The sequence below is a fragment of the Syngnathus typhle genome, linkage group LG2 (assembly GCF_033458585.1).
Source record: "Syngnathus typhle isolate RoL2023-S1 ecotype Sweden linkage group LG2, RoL_Styp_1.0, whole genome shotgun sequence".
Taxonomy (NCBI): domain Eukaryota; kingdom Metazoa; phylum Chordata; class Actinopteri; order Syngnathiformes; family Syngnathidae; genus Syngnathus; species Syngnathus typhle.
The window spans coordinates 22,370,839-22,387,626 of NC_083739.1; the positions used below are offsets into that span (position 1 = coordinate 22,370,839).

The 16,788-nt window shown below is 40.7% G+C and overlaps 1 protein-coding gene across 2 annotated transcripts in view; it reads left to right on the forward strand.

The window, feature by feature from the left end:
• The window catches only part of LOC133150428 (ERC protein 2-like), a 101,626-nt gene that overhangs the window by 10,293 nt on the left and 74,545 nt on the right, over positions 1–16,788 (forward strand). For both annotated transcript variants that reach the window (XM_061272948.1, XM_061272949.1), the window contains exons 4-5: positions 3,532–3,699; positions 11,674–11,841. In XM_061272948.1, coding sequence (XP_061128932.1) covers positions 3,532–3,699; positions 11,674–11,841 — 336 coding nt within the window. The remainder of the gene's footprint in view (positions 1–3,531; positions 3,700–11,673; positions 11,842–16,788) is intronic.

A 16,788-nucleotide genomic window follows, 5' to 3' on the forward strand; every position in this document is an offset into this window, starting at 1 on the left:
CGTCGACTCTAATTTCATTGGAAGAACTTCAGAAGATTCTAGCGTGTCTCAGTCTACCACAGAACTGTACGGAGGGATTTCCCTTTTACCGCTTTACCGCATCTCAATTTATTTATTTTTTTAACACTGTCAAGGAAACCTTTGTGTATACAACCAAGGAACATTCATTTGGAGTGTTCTTTTTGGCTTTGAATGATTTTATATCTGACAAAGTTGGTGTCAAAGATCTCTGCACACTCTCAACCCGTCACAGCTTCAAAGCTCAGCAATCAGTCGTTTGAATTACCGTGGATTATTTTCCGATATCAAATGAGATTAAACATCAGTCTGACACCTTCATCTCAGTCTCAATTTTTTTGATGACTTTCATGTCCGAGCCAGAATCTTGTTGGCTTGGAAAAATATCCGATGCCAGATGCTTGAGATAATTGGGCCAAAGTGCGGTATTGGTTGATGTTTTGTGTCAGAAATGTACCAGAACAGAAATTTAAGGCGGGTGTGGACTTCCTCTGCATTTAAGGAAGCAAAGGTTTGAGTGGCAGCCTCTGATCTGGATATGAAGAATAACAAATTTGGAATGGATGGATCTTCTCTCTCTGAAGTGTGGCAATGTAAAACAAATGACATTAGTGGCCCTCCATCTAGTAACTTACTTTATGGCTGTAGTTATGAGTAAAAAGCAATTATTAATTATTGATAGGAGAAGCTAAGCACATGCGCAGCACGCTGTTGCTGCAACAACAGTAACATGCCAGACATCTTCAGGAAAGGTCGAGACCAGACTGAGTGAGATAGAAGGAAAAAACCCGTCGGATCGTATTATCATATGAGCATTCATCTTCATTTAATCCCGTGGCAATCAAAATGATGAGCCGCCAAGCATATTTCTATCGAGTTCCTCCTCAAGAGCTCCATAGGCGGAATCAGCAGGCAGACCCGGCTAAGTCCAGGGCTTTGCAGACTGTCATTGAGATGAAGGTAGGACTTTGCTACAATACAGCACCTGAAGTGAAGAATTGCCACCGATTTGTGTGTCAACTGAACAAGAAACAAAGATGAAATTTAATGCGTCAGGCTTTATTTTCTTCAGCGACACACGGAGAGCAAGTGACATAAGACCACAACGTCAATTATTGATGAGCTCTTCTGGAATAGTTCGTTGTGCTAGACTTGCGAAAACAGGGCCGTACATTTTGAATGAAAGAAGTGGAGGTGAAATAATTCCTGTTAAAAATGTGAACATTATGAAGTTTGACAAAGTTTCAAGCTAAAACTGTCCGTCGTTGCTGTCTGTAATGTGCACTGGGCATTTTCCCTTTGTGATTACAGAACACCACACCCCCTTTTTGTTTTGATCCTGATGTTATCTGGCAGGTACGGCGATGAGTGCTCATTTCTTGATCTTTTTGTTTTTTATCTTGAGCCCAAGTCTTCCGAGGTTGGAATGCTGTGTCTTCATCAGTTTGCTTTGCCTTCTGTCTTTGTGTCTTTCTCTTGACTTACGCTTACTTGTCTTTGCCCACACATGTATTATTAATCATTTAAATTCTACAACTCAACATTTGAAGGAAAGCGAAACCTGCAATCCCCATCTGTAGAAATTTGCATGTTCTCTGGGTCCTTTTTGGAGGGTATTTGCAGCACCATGTTCTGGTCAGGTCTGATGTCAGAGATAGTAATGGAGGTCAGATGCTTCCATGTTGCCTGTAGCGTGTGCTGGTGGCATCATGCAATCTGCTTCCATTTATTCAATTCCCGTTCTCTTCTGGGCCAAGGTTTAGCATTCAGGGTATGTATGAACACATGCAGCTAAACAATCTCAGGACCTGCCCATAGCAGAACCTTTTCCAGCCGTTTACTCACACGCCAGGGTATAGAGCCTATAAATTCGTTTTTTTAAAAAAAAAAAAAGATCTTTAGCATCAAATTTCAAATGTTTTTTTTTTTTTTTTTAACCTTCTCCATAATAGGTATGTATTTCCTCAACATCCTTTCTTTGTCCTTCTCAGTTCTACCCAACCTGTGCTTTCAAATTAGAAACGGTGCATGGTTGTTTCCACATCAAGATCAAGAGCTTTCTACACCACCACACTCTAGTTTTATGCATGACTGCGTGGATGAACAAATGGATGGCTTGAAAGAAAGATGGCTGTTTAATTGCTGATATGCAAGGCAGACAATCTCTTGTGAAAGTTCAATCCGCCTGCTGTTGCCGGTGCAGGACACCAAGATCTCTTCATTGGAGAGGAACATCAGAGACTTAGAAGATGAGGTCCAGATGTTGAAGACCAGCGGCCAGCTACATCCTGACGATAGGCAGGATGAGTTCAAACAGGTGGAGGTCTACAAGAGCCATTGTAAATTTACGAAGACCAAGGTAGAATGTCTCGGACGACTCCTGCATGTCTGGAGTGTTGCATGCTAGAACGACAACTGTCTTTGAACATATCATGTGCATGGCTCTAATGCATGCTAATGTGTTTGGGATGATAAAGCATGTTTGTGTTCTGTCCAATAGAGTTGTTGCTCCCTGGCATATATTTTGAGGGCAACTTCTATTTTAATCAGAAGAAGCAGATTTTGTTTCTCTCTTGGATTTTCTGTATGGTCATCCCTGCAAAGTAGCTCTCAATTTAGCTTTATTGCATGACGTCACTCTTATTTGCTTTGAGCTGAGTTTGAAACTAAACAAGAAACTGTCGTTTTCTAGCAGTCCGTCCATTGACGAGTTATAATCATCGGTTGAATTCTCCTGTCACATTCAGTGGTCTCTCTCACTTCACTTGACTTGCTAGCGCCGCCTCTCATCCCTTTCCATATCTGCTCTGGAACACTTTTGTCTCCACGTGTTTGTGTGAGGGGGTGGGGAGTGAAACTCCTCACGCTCCATGCTCCTCGAAACCATACCATCGCAGACAGCCCAATAGTTGTGTCATTCTGTACTCAACAAAATTGTGTTGTTGCTACTTGCAAATGTATTAGGGTTGTGCATGTGGATATCAATAGCCTCTGTCATTACAAGAAAAAGATTGTAGTAATGTAGCATTTAGCTGCAAGTAGCATTTAGCTGAAATAGCAATGTAGCATTTAGCTCCAAGTAGCATTGGAGCGTTTTCCTGCAAGTAGGCAATGTAGGGTTTTGCTGCAAGTAGTATCGTAGCATTTAGCTCCAAGTAGCAGTGTAGCATTTAGTATGGTAGCAATTAGCTAGAAGTTTGAATGTAGTAGCAAGCACGTTCGAACATATTTGCGAGTATGTACATGCGAGGACACTCGAACGCCTTCATTCGAACGTATTTCTCGTAACTATCGTGCAAAAGCATTTGCCAATCCAAATATTGCATTGTATTTGTCTTCCACTATCTTAGTTGAGAACAGCATGCACAATTTATTTTCGTGGCTGATGATTTGTTGTCCGCACGAGTGCGACTGAGCGAAACAGTGTCACCGTTTGCATGTGTTGCACGTTCTCCTTTGCACCAGTCCCCCTCAAGACTGACTGACGAGATGTTTATTTTGTGTGATTGCCAGATAGAGCAGCTGAAGCAGGAGCTGAACAGGAAGGAGTCGGACATGCAGGCCCTGCAGACCAAACTGGAAACGCTAACCAATCAGAACTCGGACTGCAAGCAACACATCGAGGTGCTTAAGGAGTCCCTCAAAGCCAAAGAGCAACGTGCCAATACGCTACAGACTGAGGTTAGTTTGCATATATAAGTACAGGTGCAAATAAATACTGCATTCTCACAATTAGGCTGTCCAAGATTAAAGCTGTCCAAGAGGAGGCCATCTTTGAAGTCCCTATACTTTATGGCTATAATGATTTTATCTGTGCTATGAGGGATGGAGGCCTGTTGCATGTACCGAGATGGTGTGTCTGTGAAAGCAGGGAGCATTTAACATTTTTCTCCATCACTCTCAAGACTTGGAACTGATACTTTAGATCTCTGTGTTCCCCCAGTTGAGAGTGGCCTGCTAACTTTGTCCACTCATCATTACAGGAAGCAATTTGGGCCAAAATTAGGCCTAATTGTCCATACATGCGAAAGGAATTTTGGCTCTTGTCGTGAACACATCATACTTATAGGGACTGGTTTCAGTGGGTGGTTTGGATTTCAGGGGTGTTTGGCGAGACCTTTTTATACCTGATCCAGTGAAGTGGACACATTTCTTTTGGTATTATTTATTTTGTTCATTGAAGTAAAGAGTTATATTATTAATTGATTGATTAGAATACAGTATTAAGACTATTGCAGGTGCATAGAACACATTATTGTAAAGATAATTTTTGACTTGACTTACGCTTTAAACTAGTTTTTTTTTTTTTTTTTTGGTGTGTGTGGCTAATGCTGTATATACACATTGGTACTCAGGCATGAGTAGACCATCCCCTTTATATAAAAACAGCGTGGCCTCTTTAGAGCGCTTTGTTGTTGACAACCTAGTGTGATAAATTCCAATTATTGGAGGATTTAATCGGATATAGTTTCACATTTCAAACGTGTTGTTATGAGATGTTAACTAGAATCTTTTTCTTTTCATTTGACATGTCTGAGAATATGCGTGTTGCTATGAATAATTCATATTGAAGTAGTGACATTCAATTGATTCTAATGCTTCCGATGGTGGCTGCATAGACTCCCATGACATGTAATTGGATCAGATAGTATCACTAAATGTTAAGCACAAACATGCAAAACACACCCACTCTCCAGGCTGATTGCTTGACTCTCATCATCTTCGCCCGGTCTCAAGAGGTTTTCTCCCACTATTGAAGTCGCATTTTCCCTGCTTGAGAAAGTCTTGAGTTTCCACATCTAAGTGGGCAAAAGCCCAGGATGAGTAAAGCTATTTAGGGCATTTGGGGGCCAAGTATTACCCCGCATTCCTCTGTTGCCTGTCCGTCACTCGCTTTTCGAGCACAGGACCTCGCTTTTAACTCATTCATCCCTTCTACTCATATTATTGGTTCGTCTCTGCTTCTCTAAATCGTGTCTTTCATACAGTTATTACTCCAGCCAAGGCGGTCATATCCACACCAGCGCACTTTGCCAGTCGTGGTTCATGTGACTGACAGTAATTGATCCACAATGGCTGATAGGAGCAACAATTGATGTATCTGTCGGTCAGTGTCGAGGACAGCTTCCACAAGGCCCCGTTTGAATTTATCGACAGATTGCAGAAAATAGTCATTTTGAGCACAGATATGAGAATTTGCGGCCTGTCTGAAGAAACCTCTCCAAACTACAGATGTCTGTGTCCTTCCTGCAGCGATTATGACCACGCGCAGTTGAAACTAAACTCCTGCAGATCAAGTGACCTAACAGCAAGCCTCTTACATATTTAAACAGCCCAGAAAAAGTGCACAACCTCTTTGAAACAAGATGTTTGCAGATGTAATGATGATCGTAGTTTTTCCAAATTCCTTCCCCTGTGTCCCATGCAATGAATGCAAGATGTGTTTATCATCTGTGACAGCGCCGCCCTTTGGACAATACTTATAATACAAACTTCCCAGCTGGTTGGATCTCCTTCCCAATCCAAAAAGTGGCTGAATTGCTCAACAGAGATTGTGCAAAATCCCCATAAGGTGGTTGAGTTGACTTCAACCCAACTTGGTCAATCATGGTTACCATTCTCAGGCCCAAGTTGCTTTCATGGCTTATGTGGTTTGGGATGCTGTGGAAGCAGCAATGCTTTCGGGCCGCCCAGGACAAACATGGATAGGTCCAAAATAAACCCCCCTGCAGAGACTATGTGGAAAAAAAAACCTAACGTGGAGCTATAGCGGCTGAGACCTTTTTTTTTTTTTTTTTTCTGTACGTGCTGAATGGATTACTAATTTGCATGGCCATGTATTGTACATCATGCAAACTTTGCATTTCAATTTTGTTCTCCTCACTTGGAATGAAATGTCTGATATAAAGCACCATCTTCTTGATGATGTTTCCCACATGTGTCCTTTTGTGGAACATCTTCAATGAAACACATCAATTAAACAATAGCTTGGCTCGGTCCGCTATCAAATTGAGGCTGCCGGGATCACCAGAAACAACACGTGTCATTCTTCTCTCGCAAAAGTTTCTCACTTGAGGGTCACACCGTTTTACTTTACTACTTAACTGCAAACTTTCATCTGCTCACGCAAGTCGACTTGCAAACATTAAAAAAGACAATGATACTGCATCGCCAGATGTTTTCGCGCCTTGGAGTTGATTTTTTTTTTTTTTTCCTTTCACTTTTTCCTTCTGAGCTTTAAAAAAAACACAATTTGAACATTTTCTCATTTCTTGCACGCAGAGATTGACATGAAACAGTTATTTGAAAAGAATTGCTGACTTTTGCATTTGGGGCTATTGACATGAATATGCAGGGAACATTATTACCAGACAGGAAGCCATTAAGATTTGAACCTGTATGGTTTCATGCTACTTAGGTTCTTACACTAATACTCAGCGGAGCCCCATGTGAAAAGCAAACATTCATACATGCTGGATGTGGAGAGTTTTATCATCTACATGTTGAGTTATGTGTACCTTTAGTGTTCTTCGTGTCATGTGCTTCCTGAAATGAAACTCCATTACTACCGTTTTTTTCCGTGTATAGTGCGCCCCCATGTATAGTACGCACCCCTAAAAATGGCATGCTGATGCTGGAAAAAAGCTTGTACCCATGTATAATACGCACCCAATTTTTATGAATTTTTTTTTAAAAAAAAAATTTTTTTTTTTTTTTTTTTAAGTCCCAATGACAGTCACACACGCAGGGAGGCAATGGGTCCCATTTTTATAGTCTTTGGTATGGTCTTAACTAGGCTGGATGTAATTTCTTTTGTTGGCGTTGATTTCTCCGACTGCCCGTAAACGCACCACCGCGCTCCGTGCGCATGGAGTGTGTTTGAAGTGAACAGCAGAGAAGAAAGGAACAAGGCAAAGTGTTGTGAAATAAAATATTACCTGTAATACGGATTTAGGTAGAGAACTGAACTCTCGCTCTTTATATAGCTGACGTGTCTTGCTCATCCGTTCTGCGCATCTGTAATGGCGGCCTCCGTATGATATCCGGTTTGCGTGTGTGCGAGAGCGAGATAGAGCGAGAGAGAGCGCGCGAGAGAACGCTCAACCGTAGCGCGCCGCCGACCGCCCAACTGCACCGGGCTGGTCGATTATTGTGACAGAGCCGTCGCTGAAATTTAGAAGATATTTTTAAAGTCCTGATGTGCTTTCTAAAATTTAAGTGGACCTCAGTGCGCACTGCGCAGGGAGCTTAATTTGGTGCAGCGCGCCGGGCGCTCACTGTCGCATTGCTTAAAGAGCGCCTTTGTGTTTTAGGATGAACAGCAGAGACCAAAGGAAGAAGGCAAAGTGTTGTGAAATAAAATATTACCTGTAATACGCATTTTGTTATTTGCTGATTGAAACTGCTAATTAAACTGTGAATTGAAACTAATAGGAAGAAAACAACTCTCGCTCTTTATATAGCTGACGTGTCTTGCGCATCCGTTCTGTGCATTTTATTTCACAACACTTTGCCTTTCTTCTCTGCTGTTCACTTCAAACACGCTCCATGCGACCGCAATGCTCTCGTATCAGACAAGGCTTGCTCGATCACCTGCTCGTTTGCTGTCTCACAATGTACCCTACACAAATCCGAAACATTTGTTGCGGCTCCGAGTCACGACGAGGGGCAAGTTTTGGTTTCCAAGGGTGTTTTTATTCCTCTTCAACGTCTCTCCCTTACAGAGCCGCCTCTTTCCCGTGCGCGGTGGTGCGTTTACGGGCAGTCGGAGAAATCAACGCCAACAAAAAAAATTACATCCAGCCTAGTTAAGACCATACCAACGACTATAAAAATGGGACCCATTGCCTCCCTGCGTGTGTGACGATCATTGGGATTTAAAAAAAAAAAAAAAAAAATTAAAAAAAAAAAAATTTTTTTTTTTTTTTTTTTGTACCCATGTATAATGCGCACCCCGGATTTTAGGACAATAAATTAGTAAAATTTTGCGCACTATACACGGAAAAAAACGGTATTAGGACGAGTGATGAGAAGACAAGATCAAGACCCCTTGGGATCAACATTTCATTTTGTGTCAACATGATGACCAGAATTCATATTCATAGAGGGTCCAATTGATCTGTTATCGAGGGGAAACCTTTCCTTGGTTTGCTGTCAATGCTGTAAGTGGACATGATAATGGATGGAGAGTGTGAGCACAGTGACATCTTGGTGCTACTCCATCAATCCATCCACCTTTACAATACACCTGGAGGGACTTTCATGACTCTGCACAATTTTTTTTTCTGAATTATGCGATTTATGTGTGGGTACTGGTGGGCGGGGGAGCGCATTACATCTGTGTTTTTCCTTGCTGATTCTGTAGCCTGTAGGCAAACAGCTGTGTTTCCATAGTTGTATATGAGGCAGGAGACTGGGGGCTGTACCCCATGCTTCACTCGTCCCGGTGTGAGGCATTTTTTTTTTTTTTTTTTACATTTGGGTATTCTCCAGACCTTACCTTGAGGTAAAATGTCCCTGAGATTCCAGATGAGATAAAGTCCAAAGTGTGTGTGACGAAACATTTGAGAGCCACTCCTCAGGTAGCTTACCGGTTTCCTACCCAATTCTGAAGTAACAAATTTGCTCAAATTACCTTGAAGATTTTATTATTGATAAATAGTTAATAGTTTCATCTATGTCACAGGTGTCAAACTCAAGGCCCGGGTGCCAGATACGGCCCGCCACATCATTTTATGTGGCCCGCGAAGACAAATTCTGCATCAAATTCGTGTCATTACTAGAATTGCAAATTGTCTTCACTTTTAATATCTTTTTTTTAAAGATATTTAAATATATTTTTTAAAATATTTGACCAGTTTTTACTCGTCTGATTTGAGAACGAGTTATTTGTCAGTTTGTTTTGTAGCTTTTACTGTATATAATATGAGGTGCTCATACATTTATTTGGGTTGACAGTCATAATGGCCCTCCGAAAGAAGCTAGGACTACAATGCGGCCTGCAAAAAAAATTAGTTTGACACCCCTGATCTATGTGAAGACACAATGATTTCCCACGAATTATCAATACTGATTTACCAAGCTCACCACGTTTGTCTGATCTGTCTGTCCTGTTGTCCATCCGTCTGTCTGACATGTTTACGTTTTACTTAGTGTTTCAAATGATCATTTCTACATGCCCAGAAAATCCCCATGTCCCATGGCACAACGTAAATCCATCAGAATTATGGAAACATTCATTAATAATTATATAGAATTCATAAATAATAAATATTTTTTGTAGGTATAATCATATAATAATGTATATATAATTTATAATTTATACATTAAAAAAATCCAAACAGTAACAAGTTTTTCAGTAAACTGGAAATTATATACTGGCCATTCATTTCTAAAACATTGAATGCTGTAATGCAATGAAAAGGTTAAAAAAAAAAGTATTATGCAACCATTTTTTAAGCTTTTATTTCCTCTAAACAATTACAGTTTATTTGAACAGGCCTCTTTTTGGATTAAAGTGCAAAAAGTAATGACTTTTTTTTTTTTTCGCGATGGGTCACTTTATTCCCCCAATATCGTAAAACTTTTTACTGAGGGTGTTGCCTTTTCATATCCACAGTAGATACTGTGTCGTATCTTTTTACACTCATTTGAAGGTCACTGGTGATTAAAATGTTTCATCAGGATATGTGTGGTGTATTAGGAATGTTTTTCGGATCACTGGCTTGACTAGATTCCCACAATGAATATGCATCCTCCTGGGAATGCAATTGTTACTATCTAAACTCCCTAAGTGTCCACTAGACTTGGCCTGCCGCGGACTTCCCATCATCTCTGGTTCTGCCGTCTTGACTGTGGTCTGACTCATATGGTCCCTGGGATGTTGATTGCGGTCCAGAGCCCACTCTGGGCCTGATACCTTTGCCGATTTTGCTGCCAGAAAAACTTTTATGATGAAATGTGAGGCAGGAAAAAGGGAGGTGAGGACAAACAGAGACGATGTTTTCTTTGAGCCTCCGTTTCATTTTGCTAACCACTGTCCAGAATACACATTTGGCTATCGAAGGAGGAAGTCGGCTCAAGTGGTTGTCTGTTTAACCTTGCGTTGTGTTTTTTTTTGTTTTTTTTTAATGTGTGGCAAAAATACATCAATGTTTTTCCCAAGTAATACCAAAGATTCCAATCCTTATGCAAATTGCAACCACAGAATGTTGAACACATCTGAAGGGTTTTTATTGTTATATCTTGACTATTCATGAGTCCATTAAATTCATCATGAAATCTATCACTCACAAAAAAAACTGTCAGCTGACACAATTCAATAATGGCAGGCGAGGCGCCACTTGTGCTTCGACGTAACTTCCAGTCTGCAGCTGAAAATCACTTTTGCTGCGCTTAGCCAACGCCATCGAGGTGTGACGGAAAGTCAAGAAGGAAATGGGAACAATACCGTTCTGTTCATTATTGTCACCTTCTTACTGTGTTTCATTGTTGCTGATATTCTATAGTGGACTGATACTTCTTGAGTTTCACCGTTTTTTTCTTAATCCCTCCTTCTGTTTGAACTCCTCAGCTCTCTTCCCACATTTATCCATGTCTGTTTCCCTTTTTTTCAGTCCTCTGTCCGGCGGCGATCGGTGCTTTTAGAGGGTATTAGCAAGGTGTCCTCTTTGTACTATCCCAGCTTAGTGGGCCGGTGCAGGTGAGAGTGGGGATTTCCTGTTCAGCCTCTCTCGAACATTCTTGCTAAATTGCTCCTTTCCAGGTGGAATTTGTGGGTCGAGGGGCTCTTTGCAACTCGTATTGCAGAACCTGAACTTCAGCCGTGCATTGATGTGAAGGCACTAACAGACCCAAGGTGCAAGGATTAGTGGTGTCATCTGGTTTATGTGAGTGCTTGTGTGCTTGAGAGGAGATCTCTCTGTGTGCCTTCAACCTGTTTGGTGGTTCGGATCGGAGGAAGGCAAAAAGGAGCTCAAGTTTAAAAAGAAAATAGACATTATCATTCCTGTGTAAATATTGGAAAACATATCTATTGTACAAAGGAGGATGTGCATATGCGAGAGCAAACCACATTGAAAATAAGCAATGGAGAGATTATTCGTCTAATTTAATCCAAATGTAGGCAGAGTTAACAAATATTAAGAAAATACTTTTGGATAAGACCTACTGGCCAAGGATATTATAGTCAACAAAAGAAATGAAATCACGAAATATAATTTCCTCAATGAAATAAATTAGAACACAAAAATGATTTTAAAAAAATATGAGAACTAGCCCAAACGACATCTCACTTTTATAAAATCACATTGATTGAACAAACTAAAACTAAAAATGTTCTTTATTTTTGTCTTAGTCTATTATTATTGTACATTAGCTTTTGAGGTTCGTTTTAAATGACTACCTATGTATTTCGGTATTGCTGCAGGTACAGAAAAAGGACAGACAAAAAGTCACATATAGTGACCTTTTTTTATTTGATCTCTACCACATACCAAAGCCTACATATATACAAATAAAATTAAACAAAAACAAAATCTGATCCTAAAACTAAACTAAAACAAACCATTTAAAAATGTCATTTTAAAGACAACAAATCAAAGTAAAGTATTTGTCCCTTGACGTTGTACTCAGTTATATGTTTTTGACTTTTAGGTAGATGCTCTCCGGGTGCGTTTGGAAGAAAAAGAGCAGTTCCTGACAAAGAAGAACAAGCAGCTTCAGGACCTAACAGATGAAAAAAGCACTGTAACGGGAGAAATCAGAGACATGAAGGATATGTTGGACGTCAAGGAGAGAAAAGTCAATGTCCTTCAGAAAAAGGTAGGTGCAGCTACGTACCAAAAGGAAAGCTTGCTCCAAAGTGGACGGACGTTCTTAATTTGAGGGCCACCTTTTTCAGCCAACTGGTTTTTACTGTACTTCTTGGCCATTGCGTCGGTTCTATTGAATTTTATGCAAGTAGCAGGCGCATTGAAAGCAGCAAATTCACAATTTTAGACAATTACAAAAAAAATAAAATTACTGCTGTGCCTTGCAACAAAAGTTTAATTTAATTAATCCTTCTCCCCAAAAAGTTTGTAATGTGTGTTTGTGAAGAAAATTTGTACTCTATAATTTTGTACATCAAAAAAAAAATATTAATGAGTGTAAAAACTTTATTACACAATTCTTGCCACTTTTTTTGCTTCCGTTTAATTCAGCGCTCCTTCTGTGGTACTTGCCTTGGCCAACTGGGGGCAGTATTATGCATGCATACAGATATGCATGGAGCTGTCCCAGCTCCTCAATAAGCACAGTAATATTAGTCGTTTCTACGCAGAGGATAAAGAATAAATGCATGCATGCGAGTAATGCGCCGCTCAGTTGTTTGTGTTCAAATATCAGTTGCTTCAAAAGTTTATAGAGTGTAACTCCGATGCTAGTTGTTACTCTGCCATTAAGTGTTAGCATTAAGCTACTGTACTTTCATGCAAAGTTACACACACACCAATGCGCAAGTTTTAATTCTAACCACCTGTGATTATCATGTTGTCATTTTGGTTACAGACCACTTACAACATTCTTGTTTCCTCTCATGTCTTCAGTTTAGAGTCCCCCCTCTCACCTTACTTCTGACTAGTCCCTTGCTGCTTTTAATTGAAAGGTCAAATCGAAGGTCACATGTTATTTTGTCAGTCTTTGCACATTTGACTGCATGAATATTTAATACCTCCAAGCGTTGCTCTCTCAGCCACTTGGACGTGACCTTCAGCAGAGAATATCAACCTTCCAACAACCTCTAGACAATTGAAATCTACTAATTTGTTTAGAAAAAAAAAGCCTCGTACCTTAAAATGGAAAAGCTAAACTTGCCATTATAGTTCATTGAACTGTATATTCATTCACTCTTGCATGTCTCGAAATGTTTGATGGGAAGATAGACCAAGAAAAGATCATAGAAGAGACTGTCAACCCCTCCCCCTTGTTTTTCTTCCATGAATCTGTGGATGTCACTCTTTTTTTTAAGATTCACTCTGTTATTTGGGGGTGCTCGGCTATATGCTGTCTATTCCCTCTCTCATTTGACAATTACAGTATATAAGATGCTTGATATGAAAGGAGAACTTCAACTGACAGCCAGCAATAGTAATTAGTTGAGTTTGTCTTTCATTATTTGTGATCTTTAAGTCATAAGGCACAAATCAAATTTTTTTTTCTTTACTGGAAGATAATGTAGACTGTAGTCTTTAATTTCCAAAGGATTTATGCTCTCCATGTTATTAACATGCAATGAGCTGGGATGTATCCTTTGGGTGGATGTGGGTGGCATTAGGTCAGGAGTACACAGAGCAATTTTTTTTTCAAGGTCGGTGTACAGAGGTCGGTCAGACCGCATGTGATAACACTAATATTCAAAACAAAATCTCCTTCTCTCCAGAAGACGGGATTATTGTAATGGTCTTCTGACTGGACTCCCTTGCTGCAGATCGGGTTCTTAGCAGAGCAAATAGATTTAAGGATTACAGCGACTCAGCTGTAGAATAGATTTTGAAATGCAGCTACTGGTTCAGGGATACATTGAAGAAATGTTTATTGGAATACAAACCCAATTGGGTTCCGAGTTCGGCAGACGGGTTAATTTGTAGAGCTCAGAGTTCAAAGCAAACATGGTGTATCAGCAATTAGCTGTAATGCTGCAAATGGAATAAACTAACAAGAGAAATGAAGTTCATTTATGTGTCAACAATATGCCAGCTTCTCCAAAATTGAAAGTGAAAGTTAGAATGTGCACTTGCAGCAGTGACATGGAGACATATTTCACCTCGTTTAGTTTTTGCCCGTCGCCCGCCTCGTGCGCGGCACCGTTGTGCAGTGGCAGCACATACACAATGAATGCGCTGTGCGAGAGTTGCAACCACTAAAGAAAAAAAATCACAATAAAGGCAGTTCAGGGATGGACATCTGGAAAAGTATAAGCAGAAAACAGTTCCTGGTCCATTTATGTGGTTGCACAAGCCAAAGACGAATGAATGTGACTCAAAATCTATGAGACAAATGACCAATTTTATGTTTCAGTGTGTTTCACATCTTAAAGTTTTGGCAGCATTGGTGTTTGCTTTGTACTAAATCATCCCGGCTGTTCTTTCGCTACTCCTTATTTCTATATTCTACCAGCATATAGTGTACCGCACTTCATCTGTTAAAGTGAAGTTCTAAAAGATCTTTGACATGTGGAACTTTAGAATGGTCAAGAGCTCTACTTTAACCCCTCATTTGTGCTGTACATATTCTTAAATAGTGCAAGGGATACCTTATGTGTGTGTGTGTATTTCTCGTCTCAGGAGATGACCGCCAATGTTTTCTACGGGCCTCTGATTTATTGCGTGGCACTATGATGTCAGCGCCGTAGTTTGAGCTTCAGATCCAGTCTAACGGACCCAGAGTAACAAGCAACTTGCCCTTCAAGTGAACAAATGAATGTGAATGTGTAAGATTTCTAGCTTCTCAGCGAAACAGTGGAAGCTCTGTTGGAACCCCTTCGTCTATGTGACCGTGACCAATGCATAATGATGCATCTATTTATTTATTTATTTTCATTTTGGGTTTCATTCCCTCTCTTTGGCCGGCGGGGCGGGGTGGGGTTGCAGGAGGCAGAGACTGGTTGTGGTGCGGTCTTGGCACGCATGTGTTATTCATGTTCAAACATTGTGGTCGTCTCAATCCATATTCATGCTTTTAAAAAGCCAAGCTTTGTGCGTGGAAGTATAGTATCCACTATCAGGTTCCCTCCCTATGGCAACCGCAGACGGGCAGCTCCAGTTACCTCGGCCGTGGTTGCACTGGACATAGGAGCACAGTCGGTAAATATATACATATGTATATACATATATTTATATATATATAATATATATTTATATATTAAAGCACGATATTGACTGATAGAGCGCAGAGTAAAAAGAAAAAAGAAAAAGGTTGTCACTCCCTGTTTACATATATACACAATATATGGAGGACCCATCCCCAGATCTAGAAACATCTTGGGCTGCTTTGGAGGTATTCCAGCTAAGCGATTGTGTGTATCAGCTGTACTTCTCAGATCATCTGTGATAAGCCTGAACTCCACCAATGTCTTTCATCCTAATTCCATTTGACCAATCAGAGCATGGACACATGGCTGCAGATAAGCCCGCCGGTGCTGGAGAAGTTCCGGCAAAATCCTTGCGATAGTCCCCCACCCCTCAACTCGTTTATCCCTCAACTGCTGCTATCAACAATCAGCCAGCGTTAATGTTGAGAGCCCGAGGCTGACTGATTGGAGCCGTGCAGACTGCAAATTAGTCAGGCCTAATGTTGGACTCCAGCTATCCAAGTCCATCTTCTGCCTGACCACCTGCACTTGAGTTCACCAAATCGTATACATTTAAGAAAACTGACATCAGACTGTAACCATATCTCAAGCTCGCTTGTTCGTCCCAACAAGCAACAGACATATTTGGGGGTCTTGCATATTAGGTAAAACACCAAGTTGAGACATCTGCGGTGGTCTTCGGTGAGTAACTCTTTCTTTCTCGCTTTGCATTCTCTCCATACAAAAGGAAAAAAAATACTAATGGCACTGGGAGCAGGAGAATCATGCAACAGGGTAATTACACAGCAATTACCGGAACATTCTGCAGCTGAAGGGGCGCTCGAGATATGGTCTTGAGCCTAAAGAGCAGAGACGTGACTCAACTTAGCTAAAAACACACAGACACACACGGTCAGGTGGAGCTTGGCTCACACAAGTGCATTCTGTCTTTATTCAAAAGCTTTACCTCCTTGCTCGTTGTGCTCGCCAGAGGAAACTCCCACTGTGTCTCACACTTATTGCGTCTCGTATGTAAAGGATGTCTGGAGACGAGGAGGAAGACATTTTTTATGTTGTGCTGCTTTGACCCAACACCAAATATTCATGATGATAATCGCAGCTTGACTTGTTTTGATAAAAAGCCACGACTTTACACCTGACAGTTGGACTGGGCATAGTTGTTGTGTTTTCTTGACTTTTTTTGACTGGTGACCAGTTCAAGCTGTAGTTTGTCTTTAGTCTAAAGTCAGCTGACATAGACCCCAGGTCCTTGTGGCCCTTGAAAATAGATTCTAGTTTGGTTACCGTACTTATATGCACATTCCAAGTTCCTCTAATGTCTTTATTTTTTTTTTAACTTGGCATTCTTGGTGGATTAAAATCTGTCCACAAGGGGGCGTCAGTTTCCATAATATCACAGCTTTCATCCGCTCTGAGTTCAAGTCCCAGGCACAGATGGCTGCGAGATGTGATGGAGAGACAGGGGTTAAACGAAGGCCATACTGAGAAGGTGATAGTCTTTTATGAGTGAGTTGTGTGTTCTTTTGAAAAGTCACATCTGAAAGCTTTCAAGCGTTTGTGATGATGGTGAGATTCGATAAGTTGCGATGGTCAGAGATGGGACGAGCGTGCAGGTGGATAGCTTGAAGCATTTTGTTTACAACACGCGTTCGAATCCATGTACTGACTTGCTCACAGTTTGTGTCACTAAGTCGTCTGTGTGTGTGTTTGTCGAAATATTTGCTTGCTTTTTCTTTAATCACAGCATGTACATTATCCAGGTCTACTTGTGACTTTGTAGTCTCGGAAGTCAGCGTGACCCCCATTCCTCCTGGGAAGTACAAAGTTTGGTGTTACAGGATGTTTGTATGCAAAACTGTGTTTGTACGGTATGTTCATGTTGATGTTTCACTTTGAGTCGAGAACAACACTCGTTATAT